This window comes from Ips typographus, linkage group LG11, assembly GCF_016097725.1.
Source record: "Ips typographus isolate SLU linkage group LG11, UJ_Ityp_2.0, whole genome shotgun sequence".
In the NCBI taxonomy this organism is placed as follows: domain Eukaryota; kingdom Metazoa; phylum Arthropoda; class Insecta; order Coleoptera; family Curculionidae; genus Ips; species Ips typographus.
In genome coordinates this window covers 9,240,198-9,256,042 of record NC_138432.1, presented here as the reverse complement: position 1 = coordinate 9,256,042, position 15,845 = coordinate 9,240,198, and the positions used below count along the sequence as shown (strand labels likewise).

At 34.5% G+C, this 15,845-nt stretch overlaps 6 protein-coding genes across 6 annotated transcripts; 2 read left to right on the top strand and 4 right to left on the bottom strand.

Moving 5' to 3' along the window:
- Positions 1 to 187: 187 nt before the first annotated feature.
- dpp (decapentaplegic morphogen) lies at positions 188 to 1,675 on the bottom strand. The gene is made up of 5 exons (XM_081989582.1): positions 1,415 to 1,675; positions 1,093 to 1,358; positions 901 to 1,042; positions 684 to 849; positions 188 to 632 (listed from the first exon to the last, which is right to left on the bottom strand). Exons 1-5 carry the CDS (start codon positions 1,634 to 1,636, stop codon positions 280 to 282), a joined length of 1,149 nt encoding a protein of 382 aa, XP_081845708.1. The 5' UTR covers positions 1,637 to 1,675; the 3' UTR covers positions 188 to 279.
- Positions 1,676 to 2,729: 1,054 nt separating this feature from the next.
- Positions 2,730 to 4,080, bottom strand: LOC145735982 (uncharacterized). Its single transcript, XM_081990162.1, has 7 exons — positions 4,025 to 4,080; positions 3,868 to 3,967; positions 3,644 to 3,815; positions 3,473 to 3,596; positions 3,215 to 3,422; positions 3,018 to 3,162; positions 2,730 to 2,964 (listed from the first exon to the last, which is right to left on the bottom strand). The coding sequence occupies exons 2-7, from the start codon at positions 3,953 to 3,955 to the stop codon at positions 2,784 to 2,786; spliced, it is 918 nt and encodes a 305-aa protein (XP_081846288.1). The 5' UTR covers positions 3,956 to 3,967; positions 4,025 to 4,080; the 3' UTR covers positions 2,730 to 2,783.
- Positions 4,081 to 4,874: 794 nt separating this feature from the next.
- On the bottom strand, positions 4,875 to 6,200 carry LOC145735983 (uncharacterized). Its single transcript, XM_081990163.1, has 6 exons — positions 6,044 to 6,200; positions 5,820 to 5,991; positions 5,642 to 5,765; positions 5,384 to 5,591; positions 5,187 to 5,331; positions 4,875 to 5,132 (listed from the first exon to the last, which is right to left on the bottom strand). The coding sequence occupies exons 1-6, from the start codon at positions 6,129 to 6,131 to the stop codon at positions 4,955 to 4,957; spliced, it is 915 nt and encodes a 304-aa protein (XP_081846289.1). The 5' UTR covers positions 6,132 to 6,200; the 3' UTR covers positions 4,875 to 4,954.
- A 1,748-nt stretch (positions 6,201 to 7,948) lies between these two features.
- Positions 7,949 to 9,415, top strand: LOC145735981 (uncharacterized). Its single transcript, XM_081990161.1, has 6 exons — positions 7,949 to 8,131; positions 8,186 to 8,354; positions 8,525 to 8,648; positions 8,703 to 8,910; positions 8,969 to 9,113; positions 9,172 to 9,415. The coding sequence occupies exons 1-6, from the start codon at positions 8,044 to 8,046 to the stop codon at positions 9,359 to 9,361; spliced, it is 924 nt and encodes a 307-aa protein (XP_081846287.1). The 5' UTR covers positions 7,949 to 8,043; the 3' UTR covers positions 9,362 to 9,415.
- A 468-nt stretch (positions 9,416 to 9,883) lies between these two features.
- On the top strand, positions 9,884 to 13,428 carry LOC145735974 (uncharacterized). Its single transcript, XM_081990148.1, has 4 exons — positions 9,884 to 11,795; positions 12,332 to 12,541; positions 12,594 to 12,899; positions 12,949 to 13,428. The coding sequence occupies exons 1-4, from the start codon at positions 9,994 to 9,996 to the stop codon at positions 13,043 to 13,045; spliced, it is 2,415 nt and encodes an 804-aa protein (XP_081846274.1). The 5' UTR covers positions 9,884 to 9,993; the 3' UTR covers positions 13,046 to 13,428.
- On the bottom strand, positions 13,388 to 14,965 carry Tbcc (Tubulin-binding cofactor C). The gene is made up of 2 exons (XM_081990159.1): positions 14,856 to 14,965; positions 13,388 to 14,798 (listed from the first exon to the last, which is right to left on the bottom strand). The coding sequence occupies exon 2, from the start codon at positions 14,587 to 14,589 to the stop codon at positions 13,588 to 13,590; it is 1,002 nt and encodes a 333-aa protein (XP_081846285.1). The 5' UTR covers positions 14,590 to 14,798; positions 14,856 to 14,965; the 3' UTR covers positions 13,388 to 13,587.
- Between the last annotated feature and the right edge of the window lie 880 nt (positions 14,966 to 15,845).

Below are 15,845 nucleotides of genomic sequence, written 5' to 3'. Positions count from 1 at the left end.
AAATGTTATATGTAAATGGCGGCCATTTTGGAATATCCGGGCTGATTGTTTTCGAAAGCTTATTAAGTAATTTCCCAGCCTCCGAGTTTTCCCAAAACTCTGTTAGGGTTTCTGGAAATACTTGAAAGTCACCAAGTTCTTTATAATAAATCAGTAAAATTCTACTAAAAAAAAACAAAATTTGGGCCACCCTTGTTAAGCAAATTTTAATAATTTTTAAAACACAAACCTGTAATTGATAAAGCAACTATAAACAACTTCTACTCTAAACAGAATCATTTACCTACATCCACAATCACGGACAACAAAATCATTATAAATTTTCAAAACAACATTTCCAAACTTATCCAGGTACATAACTGGTAACGAATGGTACTGGACTGGAACGCAGCAAACTTGAAGACGCTTATCCAGATACTTCTTTAATTTGGCGTGATTGTTCAGATTAGCGTTCCACTGGCATTTTCCTAAACACTGATTGACTTCCACCCCATTTTCTGGATACAAAATTACCTTATCCCAGTTCAGATCATGGAAATTTAAACTCCAGGACTTTTTAGTGCAGCTATAGGTGGAGTTTGAGTTGGTTTCTGTAGTGTTTTCAACTTGAGTTGAATTATTGGCTATAGTTCCTGGAAATTAATACTTTTAAAATCCAGTTTAGTTTTATTTAAAGTAGGTACCATTTTTCTTGATGTTTAATACAGCAAAAGTCCTGAAAACTCCAGAGTTGGTATCATTGTACACTGATATAAGTTGGTTTTCTTCATAACTGGATATAGTGAGGAGGAGACCCAAATTTGGTTCACCTTTAGTCCAATTATCTAGAGGTTTCTTAATTTTGAAGGTCTAGAATTGTGGTCATGTTAAACTGGAACTTGTACTATTCAGCGTGATTACCTGCCACCCTTTTTCAGCTTTGGAAATGTAAATTACGTTGAAGAGCTTGTGAATGTCTGGATTTTCAGACAAAACTGACTCGTTTAAGCTGTTAGTGTTTTCGAATTGGTACAGTTTGAGTACCACTGAAGTCTTGAAAATGCTAATAAGATTGTCTTATATTATTTATTAAAGGACATTATTTGATCTCACCTTGAGGAATTTTCCAAAGGCCAATAAAAGTACATATCAGCATCGGTGACGTTTTCATCGCTTTTCAAACTGCCCAAATCAAATTTTATTACCCTGCTCGAAGTGTTTCGGTTCGTATTAAAAAATATTCGAAGAACGTCGTTATTTTGGGGTTGTTTCAAACGATCCTCGTAAAATTTCCGCATAAAATATGGCAAATCCGACTTGTTTTGCGGTTTGTGTTGATAGTCCCATTCCTCGTCTAGGTAGAATTTGTCCTGCAACACCTAAAATTAGTTAAATTTTAATAATTATTTTTTTAGCACTAAAGTAGATTAAATACAGTTTTGGTGACTTGTTTGTGGTTTACTGGATGCTGAATGTTTAAAGGTGGATGGGGGTTGACGTTATAGTCACTGATATTGTGGTTGAGAAACTGGATACGATTGAACACACTAAACTCGTTATTCCCCACTATTTTAAAATAGTAGGATCTGCCTGAATTGTTTAAAGTTTCTGCAGAAATCCAGTAGAAAAGCAGCAAAAAGGGCAGCACACGATTCATGTTCTAGTTATTACTGCATTACTTTTCAAGGGATATAGACCATTTTGCCACCCACATTGACATAAACTAGACTAAACTAGGTAATAGGGCAATTTAATTCATTAATACCAGGATATGACCGAAATTCCTATGCGAATCAATGTTAAGGCCGGTGTTAGTTAAGAATGAATTCATTAAATAAAAAGGAGATAGAAATAATGGCTTAATTTGCAGCAGGGTGGGTTTGAATCGAATCCGTTCCAAACGCTTGAGCAACAAAATGGAATTTTTGCTTTTCCCCGGATGTGCTGTCTAGTGGAAAATGTGTTTCCATGGTGCGATCGATCCACTTGCACAAATAAATCAGTCCTACGTACATGTAGCAAGACCCTAACAATATAATACATTATTTGATTATTAAGGTAATAATAGTAAAATGTGACAGGATATTCTTACGTTGTCATTACTAAGACATTACAGGCAATTTTTTTCAATTATCACGAGCTTTTTGCAAAATAATTTAGCTAAGCAGTCACGTGACTACTGTTAAAATAACTTTTATAGATTCCAGAAAGACGTTTTGTATCAAATACAGCAAAAAATCTTTTCTAAACTCGGATTTTTGCAACGTTTGAGCACAGTTTGACAGTCATAGACAAAATCACCTATAAAACCCACTTGAGTGAGAAAATGACTGTTTTAAGCACATTTTTAGAATCCTTATTAAATTGTTTATCCAATAACCTGAAAAAACGCTTCAGAACTTGGTACAATAAGAGAGGAAGGCGGTGTCAAAATTTGAACTGACAGAAACACAGTTTGAAAGGACAGTCAGGGACAAAACCCACTTGGAGTGAGAAAATGACTGTTTAACGCACATTTTTGGAATCCTCATTAAATTTCCTATCCAACAACCTAAAATACACTTCAAAACTTGGTACAGTAAGGGAGAAAGGCGGTGTCAAAGTTTGAACTGACAGAAACACAGTTTGAAAGGATAGTCAGGGACAAAATCCTCTGTAAAATCCACTTGGAGTGAGAAAATCACTTTTTTAAGCACATTTTTGGAATCCTCATTAAATTTTTTATCTAATAACCTGAACAAATCAACAAATTCATAAATCAAAATATATATTTCCTTTCCAATAACAAATTTGACTTTATAGTCTTATCTCTGTAACTTTCTGCTGGTAATCACTTCTAAATCTTTAATAGAGTCCAGCACATAATCAGGTTTCAGGCTTTCGTCGTATTTCCAGTCACTAAGCTCTTCAGGTCTAGTTGTCCCACTTAGAGTTAGAACTTTTTGATATCCGCCTTGAGATGCAAATCTCATGTCAACGTTAACTCTAAAATTAAAGTAACTTCAAAATTTTACAAATCAGTGAGTGTCCAAACGTACGAATCTCCCATAAATACTACACGTTTCTGGTCGGGCAATCCCAAATTTTCTTTAAGAACGTTTATTAGGGCGTTGCCAGGTTTGGCCAGAATTTCCGGGGTAATTCCAGTAAAGTTTGTCACTATACTGGCAAAAGGCATTATTGCTAAAAAAATACTCAATTTCCTGGACTATTTTGGTATGTTAAAACTACTAACCCATCATAATAGTATCAAAAATTGCGCCTTTTTCATCACCAGCACCAACTAAAAATATAGCTTTGTTATATTTAATATACTCTATACAGCGTTGTGTATGAGTATAGTTAATGTTAAAGTAAAAATCCATTACTACAGCTCCTACTTCAGGACTGAGGTTTTTGGCGATGGAAGCCCAACCTTCTGCATTTTCTGGAACTGGTTCCACCTTAAAATAAGATATTTAATGGCTGAAACCTTGTCAGAATGTTCAATAACCTTATCGGACACAACTTTAAATCCGGCTTCTTCCAACTCATTTTTCAGAGATTCAAACCCAACGACGTAAATTTCCTTATTGAAATTTAGACTCTTTAAGTACCAAATCACTGCTAGAGCAGGTCTACAAGACTGTATTAAAAGCTCTAAAATTTTAAAATTTAAACATACCGAATAAATTCATTTTTGTTGGTTTGAAATTCACGAAAACGTTCTACATGCCATTCAATAGTAGCCATAGAGTTGTTAGTGACAAAGTACACTTTTTTGCCTAACAATCGTAGATTTTTTACTGCGTTTGGAGCACCCTCAATCATAGTGGAAATGTCCTTAAACAGCACACCTAAACTAGTTTTATAAGCAATATTTTTTTTCAAAGATTCAATTAACATTACCATCAATGTCAGTCAAGACCACATCAAATGAGCTTAAAAAAGTGTCCTGTTCCTTTTCTGGCAGATCGATCAACTTTTGCATGCTCATCCTGTACCACGTCTAAAAACAAAAAAGTTCAACAAAAACAAACCTAACCTATGTATAAGTAATACTTACCGTAATCTTCTGAATTTTCAATTGTCTTTTAGGTCAAATTGAAACAACAACTTATCAAACATAAAATATATACAATGGTTGTGTTTACATAAAGAATTTTTTTACAGGTTTACTTAAGCTAAAATTTGAGTATACCGGGTGTCGGCAAAACTGTCCTCATGTGCAAGAGCAGAGACGGTTTTCTGTCATACCAGAACACATCAAGTTTGAGATTTTGAGAAGAACACTTTTTTTGGCTTTCAAATTCTGTAAACTGAGAAGTTTATAAAATATTTGCTGGCTAATTTTATGTTGCAATTTTTTTTGAGACACCCACTATCCAGACTTTATCGAGCGTTAACCTTAAAAGAAATTAACTTTTTTTACTAATTTCGCGATCACGTATTTACTTTATGAATGATAAGCCTAAAAATCTTGTATTTTGATATTTGCAAACCTTGAAACAATGTTATAAACTTTGATACCTTCATTCAGATTTGCATATATTTGGTTGTTTGAAATTAATGTCATGGTTTACACGTACACAGTGGATCAGGTTTAATGCCAATTCTGACAATAACACAAAACTTAAACACTAGTTTGTTACTTGGTTTGTTCCAAATTAGGTTTGGATTTGCTAAATTAAGTTTTTTTACACATTTTCAGGAGTCATTGGTTCTGAAAATATTTTAGTGACTGCAACTGAATCTTCTGATATACAGGGTGTTTATTAATAGGTTCGCAAACGCATTATTTCGTAAATACAGGGTCAAAAAAGTATAACTGTATATTTTATTTTTATTTTACTTTAAATAGAGATAATTCCTTTCTAAAATTTATAGAGTTTGATAGGCTTCCAACAAAACACTAATAAATATTTATTAATTTATTTTGACAGTTTGTAATTTTAAATTGTATAAAAATAACTATTATTTACAAGTAAAGCTAATCCTACTGTAACTTTCTACTAGTAATAATTTCCAAGTCTTTAATAGTATCTAGAACATAATCAGGTTTAAAGCTCTCGTCATACTTCCAGTCAGTCAGTTCTTCAGGTTTAGTTAATCCACTTAATGTTAGGATTTTTTGGTAACCGCACTCTGCTGCAAATCCCAAGTCAATATCAACCCTAAAAGTAAAATAATCTGACCATTTTCCTAAATTCGATTGCAGTAAAACATACGAATCTCCAATAAATATGACACGTTTTGGATCAGACAACCCCAAACTGTCTTTGAGAACATCTTTCAGTGCTTTTCCAGGTTTGGCTAAGACTTTTGGTGTAACTCCCGTAAAATCTGTCACTATATTTGCAAAAGGCATGCCAGCTGAAATAATCAACTTAATTTCTTCTATTATTCAAACCTGAAGCAGACTAACCTAGAAAAACGGTATTGAAAACTGGCGCTTCTCTATTAGCAGCTCCAACCAGAAATAAAGCTTTATTGACTTTGATATACTCTATACAGCGTTGTAGCTGAGTGTAGTGAACGTTAATGCTAAAATCCATCACTACAGCTCCTACATTAGGTCTAATGTCTTTTGATATAGAAGCCCAATTTTCTAGAGTTTCTGGTACTGGTTTCACCTAAAACGGAAGTTGGTACAGGTTTAAATAAAGTATTTTTGCCTGCTGACCTCATCGCAAATGACTTTGAATCCTGCCTCTTTAAGTTCATTTTTCAGGGAGTCAAATCCAACCACATAAACTTCCTTATCGAAATTCAGCTTTTTTAGATACCAAATCACACCTAATGCAGGTCTAGAACAGTAAGTATTAAAAATCTGTATACATTTTTAAATTCGGTATACATACCGTATAATTTCGTCTTTGTTGATCTGAAAGTCCTTAAAACGTTCTAATTGCCATTCAGCTGACGCAAAAGAATTGTTAGTGACAAAGCACACTTTTTTGCCTAAAAGTCGTAAATTTTTTACTGCATTCGATGCTCCTTCTATAGCACTAGCCACGTTTCCAAACAACACACCTGTAATACTAAATTTTCAAGCAATTTTCAGCACTATTTCGTAAAAACTCACCGTCAACATCCGATAAAACCACATCAAACGAGTCTAGAAAATAGTCTTGTTCCTCTTTCGATAGGTCAATCAACTTTTCCATACTCATCTCGTCTGAATTATATTTACTATACAACAAACAAACTATTACTACATCAGTGGAACGATAACAATTATTTATATTGTCTATGGAACCTACTATAGTACTTGAAGTCCAGTGGTTTGAAATCAAAATATTGTCTCAAGGTCTGCAATTATTGAATACACGAGGCAAATATCATCATAATAGTGAGTAGAGGAAAAGTGTTTTTAAGGGCGAAAGTTGTTTTTCCACATGTGAAATAATGATTAACTTTCAAACTTGTTTTGTTTTTGCGTCACTGTGTTAAACAATACATCTGTCTAGCTTTTGAGAGTAACATTTTGAGTTTTTAATTTCACTAAGTATGGAAAGTTTGGATTTCCAATGACCAAGAGACGTTTTAAGGTCTAAGACAATTCCAAACTTTAAAGATTTTATTTGGGGTTTTGCCAGGTTTGGCTTAAATTCAGGTGACATCTACAGGGTGTACCTGCAAAGGCTTTGCTAAAGAGCCTCATATTAGGTGAAAGTAGCGCAAAGTTTTTTAGGACGTGTTTGGGGTTATTTTGTAAGAGTAAAGGTGACCTGGTAGATCAAAAATAAAGAAGCAGAAATGAAAGTTTGAACAATTTTAAATTTTTTCTAACAAAATTTTATTCATTCTATTAAACAGGAAGGTTATTTTAAAAATAATTTAGCTGTATCACTCTAATTTTCTGCTTGGTAAACGATACAAATTGAAACACTGTAATAATATAAGTGTAATATACGAGTTTAACAATCAGTTTATTACAAACATTAAATAGTAAAAGATTTTATTTTCAACCAGGTATGTAATAACATTATTTCTTATGTGTAAACCAGGTGGAAAGATAAAAACTACCTGCTTTTACTTTCCACCAGGATGAATGTCAATATGCGTTTTGTCATATCTGGGCTTACTTTTTACAGTTTTTCTGTGTCTTCAGAAATCTCCATGTTAAAAGAACTTTAAGAAACGTTTCAGCTCAAAATATTATAGACACAATAGCACAATAATGACGTTATCAAAATTGTAAACAAATCACCCTCCCAGTCCTTATTATGGTTGAAGTCATAAGATCTGTACGCAGAGAGAATAGAGACACCCATTAACCACAATTCAGAAAACGTCATAATCACGTGAGCATACAACCAATGAAACTTGACATTCACTGTTTCTGAGTTGGTAACTAGTCAGGAATTGCCTCTGCGAACAAACTTATAACTACTCGTATCTATACTACCTTATTGTTAGAGACTATTAGCAATCAATATTTAATAACTAAAATCCACATTCACACCTTTGTTTTTTCCAGATTTGCACTTTGGCGATGCAATTTATTCAAAGTTAAACCCCCGTATCCTCGAAATGACACCCCATCAGGATATGACATCCGTGAATTTCGTCGGCAACGTTTTAGCCACGGTTTCGTGGTTCGCACCCCCTCTGATCTCGGGGCTAACGGGGTGGAAATCATTGCAGGCGATAAGTTACGACTTCATCGTGCTTGGCTAATAAACGCCAACCCTCCGGTTAAATAACGCTGACGTTTTGGTTGCATGGTTTCATTATTAGAAAATCATTTGCATCTGAAAGTTTATAATTTCCGGGTGTTTTCAACAAGCAAAAGTAATTATTATCACAATTTTTGTGTTAGTCCCATCCTGGTCTTACATTTGCACTTTTCTACTCTAGCTGAATGGTTTAGAAATGTAGTCAAAACAAGCTTGATGAAATCTCTTGATAACATTATCCATGTAATTGTTTTCTTTGTTATTCAATTTCAAAAGGTCACACGCAAACATTTTATCTACTTAAGTACCTACCGCTTATTCATTTTAATCATAGATTGTTTGCAAGTTAGTTGAGTTTGAAATTTTGTTACAAACCTAAACGTGGTGTTATTAAACTATCAAAATGGAACCTAGGAGACTAAAATCATTATCCGAAGAAGAACAGAAGAAATTCCTAGATTCGTTTGATACAGTTTTGTGTGATGTGGATGGTAAAAAGCTTACAAAACTAGTAATTAGCCTGATAATAGAAATTTAATTTTTAGGGGTACTTGTTACTGGTGTAGTGACCCATGTAGAAGGCGCTGCCGATACTGTTCACGCTTTAAGAAAATTGAAAAAAATTTATTTTATAACTAATAACAGTACAGCTCCAATAGATTTGTTTCTGCAAAGAAACGAGCCATTTGGAATGGTTAAAGAAGAAGTAATACGGTTAGTAAAACTTCTGTAGTTTTCCTCTACTAATGTCCCACATATAGGAAAAGTTAATCTTCAAAATATCAAATGTGTATTTATGAAAATACACTGTGGGCTAGTCATTTTTAAATTGTCTCATTAAACATGCTATTGTTTCGTTATGTAAATGACTTTATTTATTTCAGACCTGCAAACAGTATTATTTGGCACCTAAACAAACTGAAATTCGACAAGGAAATTTACATAATCGGATTCGAAACTCTTAGAAACGAATTGAAGGAAGCGGGCTACAAAGTGGTATACGATGAAGTATGTATCTATCGTTTTAAAATAATGTTGGTATACACTGGAAACTCTTAATAGGCTGCTCCTGTACCAGAAACTATAGAAAGTTTAATTAAAGTACTAAAAAACGTTCGTCCAACAGTTGGAGCGGTAGTAATCGATTTTTCTATCAACGTTAATTGGTTCCAAGTTCAAACCGCTCTTAACTACGTCCAACACCATAATGCCATATTTTTTGCCGCCGCCATGGACCCTACAATGCCTTTTGGAAAACATAACGTAATTGGTATAAAATAACCACTTGGAACCAACATTTTACCTCAGTAATTGTAATTGTTAAACAGGTGCAGCCTGGTTTGTGAAAATGGTTGCAGAAATCTCAGGCGTGGCACCGATAATCATGTCCAAACCTGGTGCAAAGTTTCAGGAAGTGCTTGATGAAAATTTGGGACCTTTGGATTATAAGAGATGCTTAGTTATCGGAGACTCGTAAGTTTATTCCGATTTTTTAATGCTCCACAGTGCCACGCATAATTAATTATTGTAGGGCTGAAACTGATATGTCTTTTGCTGCACAATGCGGAACGCAGAAACTTTTAACGTTGACGGGAGCGACAAAGGAAAAAGACTTAATAAATTGGAAGTATGATAAAAGTTGGAAACCTGATTACGTGGTTGATAGTATTAAAGATTTAGGTGACATTATCAAGGCATTAAAGCAAACTCATAAACTATAAACATGAATTATAAAGCAATGAAACGTAAAAACATAAAAGTGTTATTAGTTATTACTATTTTGTTTTATTAAAGTTGTTTTCTGGATGATTGGCGAATGCAAAATATACACAGTGAAATTAAAAGATACAATAATAATGACTTCAGAATTAGTTTTGTGTCAGAAGCTAAATCTATATCTCTGAAAACAGTTCTAGTACATCACCAATGCTATCTAAAGGCAAGGACGTTTTTTTATTTACTAATTAAATAAAACTAAAAGATTACTTTTCTTTTACGTATGATTTCTTGACAGATGGTGAATGCGATATACATTGTAATTTTCATAAACATGTATAAGCATAATATGAGAAGCTCTAAATTATATTAGTGTTTCCTAAATAACCAATGATCAACAAATAAACTGTAAGCAAGAAACAATTGAGTTTTCTGAAGATTTTTTTTCTGTTCCCACACTGCACACTGCACTCTTTTGTCAAACGTCATTTATCCAAATCTTAAGTTACTGTCAAGTGCCAATTTTCTATCATCTGTCATGTCAGTCTTATTCAAGTCAAAAATCTTTTTTCCAGAAGATTAATCGTAATTTGATCTCATTTTCCAAAAAAAAGATTGCCATTTTCACATATCCGCTATGAAATCGCCAAACTTATCAGTGTCGGAAGACGATGAAGGGCTCGAAGATGGCGAAATCGTGTCCGACGATTTCGAAGCCATATCGGACGATTCAATCGTTTTTACCCCCCATGGTAAGTCCCGTACACGTAAAGACCCCTTACCCGATTTGTCTTTAAGCAGCGTGTCAGAGACAGAAGAGCAGGACCGTAAACTACGGCGGAAACGCCGTAGAAGCCACAACAAACGACGTACAAACCAAAAAAAAAGGAGACGAACTATCAGTCCTAGTTTGGACAAAAGTGATAGTGAATCGATCCCAGATCTTGATCTACAGCTTAAATTAAAGGCTGCAGTGCAAGTCGGATCGCAGGAGGCACACAGAAATAGTTTGAGAACTCGTTTAAAAGCCATAATGAAAGAGGCTTGCCCTGAGACAGACAGGCAAACCCCTGAGGTCGTAGATAGCTGTAAGGATGGTCTACATGATGTAGCACTGGTAACAGGCAGTGGATCTGAGTTTGAAAGTGAAGGTTTTGGGGGTGACAATGCTGAGACTGACGACACTTCAGCAGAAGTGGAAGAGTTAGATAGTGAGCTAATTCAGCTAAGGCTTGAAGCTCTTAAAACTGCAGTTCAAAATAAGTTTGCCAATAAAATAAGAAAGAAAAAAGAATCACAAGTCTCAGATGAAACAAACAAAGAAAACAATAATGTAAGTTCTGAGACTGGTAGTAAGGAAAATAAAAATGGAGATAAAGTAGTGAATGTTCCAGTGGTTAACTCTGATTCTACTGACAACACTCCAATTTCCCCAGATGAAGATGAAGATATCTTAAGAGCACTTTTACTAGCCTCAATGTCAAATAAAATAACAAAAAATCCTAGCAATGACCTTACCAAGACTGTTGCTCCTAAAATTCAAACTAATGTTGTTTCTGCTAAAGTACCTGCAAGCAAAACACTTTTAACTAAAATTAACAACTTTAAGTTAAATAACAATTTTAAAACTGCACCAAAAAAACCTGTACAAGCCCCAATTAAAAATATGGTAACTCCTCAAGTTAAGCCATTAATTATATGTCTCAATGACTCAGATTCAGACACTGAATTTAGCAATAGTCCTGAGAAAATATCCACTAATGGCTTAACACATAAAGCAACTGCTCCAGTTGAGAAAGAAATTGAAAATAGTGTAGAAAAATTTTTAAAAGAACAAAGAGCTAGAGCTGAAGCTCTAGTAAAACCAGTTGCACCTAAACCAGTTAACAAAACTCCACCACAAAGAATTACTCTGTATAATAATAAGAAACCCTCAAATCCTCAAACTCCTCTGACAACCAACTTGCCAAAAAGTTTAGAAAAATCAGCCTTAAAATTTTTGCCTGCAAAGAAAAGAGAAGAATATAAAAGATTACAAATCCTACTCAGACAAAAAAAAGCACAAATGAGGAAAAACAAAGTCAGAAGGAACTCTATTATAATCAGTGATGGTGATCCCTCAGCTGTGATAATTAGTGACATTAAATCAAAAATCTCTCTCTCTGTCAATAACACAAACTTAACCAACCCTGCTAAAACTTTGGTGGGGAGTATAAGTAAACCTGTAATAGCCCCAAACACCCACAAAGTGACAACTTGTACTAGTAGAGCCACACAAACTGGAAATACTTGTAAATTATTCACTTCAAAATTGGAGGAGAGAGTAAATGAGTTCAGGCAGCAAGAGGAAGGAGCTGCGCGAAGGGAACAAGAGAAAAAGATGCAATCGGCGTTGTTACGGAACATCCTAAAACAGCTGCAGTCTAGAAGAAATGGAAGGTATTTTGTTTTTTTAATTTTTGGTTTAAGTAAGAATTGTTTTGGCAGTTGTAGTAGATGTGATTTGTCTGGGCTCTTGTAACACTAAGAACTTTTACTATACAATGTATAGACTCCATTTTTAATCCTGCTTTATTTAACACTCTATATAGAGTAAGCAGAGTGGATGTTTGCTCTGCTTGTTCCATAGAGTGTCAAATGTGGCCAATAATTGCAATAAGAAAAAAGTTTAATTTAGGGAGTAGTCATGGGTCACTTCCTAATCTGTTATTTTAGCATTTTGACATAATAGTATAGATCTACATTTTTACTTTCATAAGCATTTCACATTTATCAATTTTAATATTCCTCTGAATATAAACTGTGCCTACAACTTGGTCTGAGTTAACTAACTTAATTGCATTTTTAATTGGTAAATAGCCAGTTAATCTGTGTGAAACCTGCTGCTGTTATAAATTAGAAGCAGGATTCTGGAAGATAATAGTCCATGCTGCCATTGAGGAAATTTCATATAGGCTTTTTCCCTCTGAAAAAAGATTACAGATCGAAGAGCGGTACAAATGTCTTCGCCCACTTGTAAAAACACTTAACCAAATTAGTAAAGAGCAAAAGCAGTGCAATGAAGAGGTGGAACGTTTGCTGCGAGAATTATCGGAAGCCAGAACGAGACAGCAACAGGTGCACGACAATTTAGTTAAATCTGTTGGAGAATTGGTGCAAGGAAAAGAAAAAATTGATTCCTCCAGGTTGGTGCTGGCTGTTTTGCGGATTCATTTTTGTATGGGGATTTATTTCCAGCTCTGAAGTTGCCCCTTTCCCACCTTTAAACACTCTTATCACTTCAACCCCTATAAAACCCCCCACCCAAATCGACACGTGTAGCAACAATAACTCGTCATCATCCACACTTGCCTCTGATATAAGCAAAATTCAGACCGAGGAAGAAGCTGAACCAACCAAAGACTGTAGAGTAGTAAGTGTTACAGACCCCAATGATATTGATACAATTATCAAAGACGCTGAAAGACGTTCTGCTGAGCTGGAAAAGTGTAAAAAGGCAGGAATCAACCAGTATATCTCACCTTTAATGGATTGTAGCCGAAGGTTTGTGTGTATCTGAATACGTCAGTTTAGTACATGAGTGGCTTTTCAGAAAAGATGGATTTGACCCTTTCGGCATCCTTTGTCCCTTTGAAGTCAATGGAAAGTGCAGGGATCCTGATTGCGGATACAATCACCTACCCAAGTGAGCCTTATTGTGTGATATTTACGGTTTACTTAGGTTATTTAAAAGAGGTGCAATGCGTGGACATTACCCTTAAATGTTACAGCTAAAATTTGACAGCAAATGAGACTTATATAATTTTCTTATGTAGTTGCAGTCAAATGTGTTCTATTAATTAATTTTTGACAAAGTACAAATTGAAATGTTGCCATATGTATACATAAATGTTATCTTTGTATGTACATTTGGGCACATTTGTCCTTAACAGTACCAGAGAATATTATTTTTATAATAAAAAAATGTAAAATTGCGTTCAGGGTAAGCTTATAATTTGGCTCTTATAGGTTAGTAATTTTAAACTCAGGTGTACATTTTAACTTTCTTCCAATAAACTGAATTTTATTGAAACTGTTATTTTATTTACTAAGTTAAGATTCAACGTTTAATTTACTAAAATCAAAGTTATTTTGTGGACAAGACATAATTTAAAACATGTTTAATTGAGTTAATGAAAGTGTCCAAGTTATTAACAAAAAAAAATTGCTTGAGACATCAAAACTGCATTTTTCATGGCCAATCTTCAATTCTCTCCTCCTCATCCAGTTCCCTCCAATGCGGTGAGTGTTTCTCCACATTCAACCAATTAAAGTCGTCTACACACTTCCAATTGTTCACTCGCCGATCCAAACCGGCCTTAACAAAGTCCTCTTCAATACCGTCATACCTCCAATTGTACGGAGCTATGGCGATCTGATTACAATCCTCCATGATTGCTCTGCTGGTAACTTGTAAATAAATATTGATATTTTTTGAGGCGTGTAATCGCAGTTGTTGACAAGCGATGACAAAAGTGCAATCGGTGCAATTTTCCGCAAAAATGGACGTTGATATTGGTCCGGAAAATATGCGACATTTGGTTAAATAATTCAAATGCAAGGTGCTGGGAAATCCTTTCAGGTAAACCGTACAATTATGCAATCGTTCCAAAGAAACATCCTTTTTTGCAATGTTTTCTCCTTGCAACGTTACCACTTCGTCCGATTTATCACTGAAGAAGCAGTCCATGTTCAAGCTGGAACTAATAAGCATTCTGGCTCCTCCATTTAATTTGCAGGAATCAACAACGTCGCATCCGTTTGTTTTTGTTCCAGTTTCTTTAACTTTAACAGGCTTGTTTTTGAAACCAAACTTTTTCTTAGGCAAAAGCTCATTTTCCAAGTCCCTGGATCTAACACTTAATTCTTGAAGAACGTTCTGGCACTTTTGCAGAAAATACGTACGCAAAAATAAATTGGAGGCTGCTACATACTTTTGCAGTAAAAGGATTTCTTTAGAAATTAGGTTAAAGTGTTCAGGTAGTTCATTTTTTGACAGAGTTTGAGCTTGTTTTAGCATACTTTCTATGTGATCCCGCTTATCATTGAATGTTTTCTCAAAAAATTCCAACTGCTCATTTTCAGCCATCACAGACTTTTTAGTATCCAATTTTTTTTGTAAATTTAACTTTCTTTCTAATTCCCTCACTTTCATTGCATTTATCTTATCAACTCCTTCACTAATTAGTTCCATTTTTTTAAATTTATATATCAAAAGCTAAGCAAGACTACTAAAAAATTCTTAGACTAAATTATGGTGGTGATTTACTGTCCTCTCACAGTCTTTTCCAACTCCTCTTTACTCAACCTGTACAGTGGTTTGTTAGAATTGGTTGATGCTTCAAGAATGTTAAGTAACTTTTGGCTTTTGTTATATGGTTGTTTGTCTACTCCTGGATAATCCTTCAGATAAAAAAAAGCCTATAGTTATCCAAATTGAAGAGGAGTCTTTGAACTTACTTTTTTAACTGTGTCTTGGCTGTCACTAGTAACAAGATATAATGCAAAACCTAAACCAGTTAAGGAGGTTAACCAAAATAAGGATTTAAGTACTCTAGAAGGTTCCATTAATGCTGAAAACAGTAAATACAAAAGGTTAAGCCAAAAATAGTTCTCTTAGATTAGATTAACTTGGCAGATCAATTACCAACCTTTTGGGCATTCCAGTATGCTTCATCAACTTCCCTAATTCTCTTCAGATCTGAATCAAAATATTCACCAGCCTTGTAGTAGGTATCTAGTAGGAATGGGTAGTTGTCTTTAAGATATTTTCTGGAAGCTGAAAAAAAATGTGATGCAGATTTTAGTACATTTGGAAGAAATTCACAAACTGGGCTAAGGAGATAATACAACTGAGACTTTATGGAGCCAGCAAGCACAGTTATGACAAAAACTGTAATTTAACCAACAGTAATGCAATTCTTTGTCTTTGTAAGTACTGCTTGTACATAACTATTCAGGCTTTCGGTTTTGAAGATAACAACAAATGACCTAAACAGATGAATTTTCTTTCACTTATCACAACTTAACCGGTTCGATAATCGATTATTTGACCGCCGAGGGTGGAAATTAACAACTAAAAATACCATAATTGTCCATTTAGTTGCTATGGCTACAAATAGAATAGAAAATAATAAAAAAAGGGCTGAACCTCACCTCTATCTGTGTTCACTTTGTACCAGGCTAAATAGCTTGCGCTGAACAGGACAGTTTCGAAAGCGATTACTCCTATAATACCTTTTTTCAGCCACTGTTTCGCACCACCTTTGGGATGTTTTACCAGCATATTTTTTTACTATTTTTGGACATTATTCTTCGGGGGAACCAGGAACGACCACCAAAAAATGCAAATGAATGGGTGACAAATTTGTTTTGATCTTTTACGTCAACAGTGTCACTATTAAAATTTGAAGCTTGACAGTGGTTCACGTGTTCTCTGAAGAACTATCC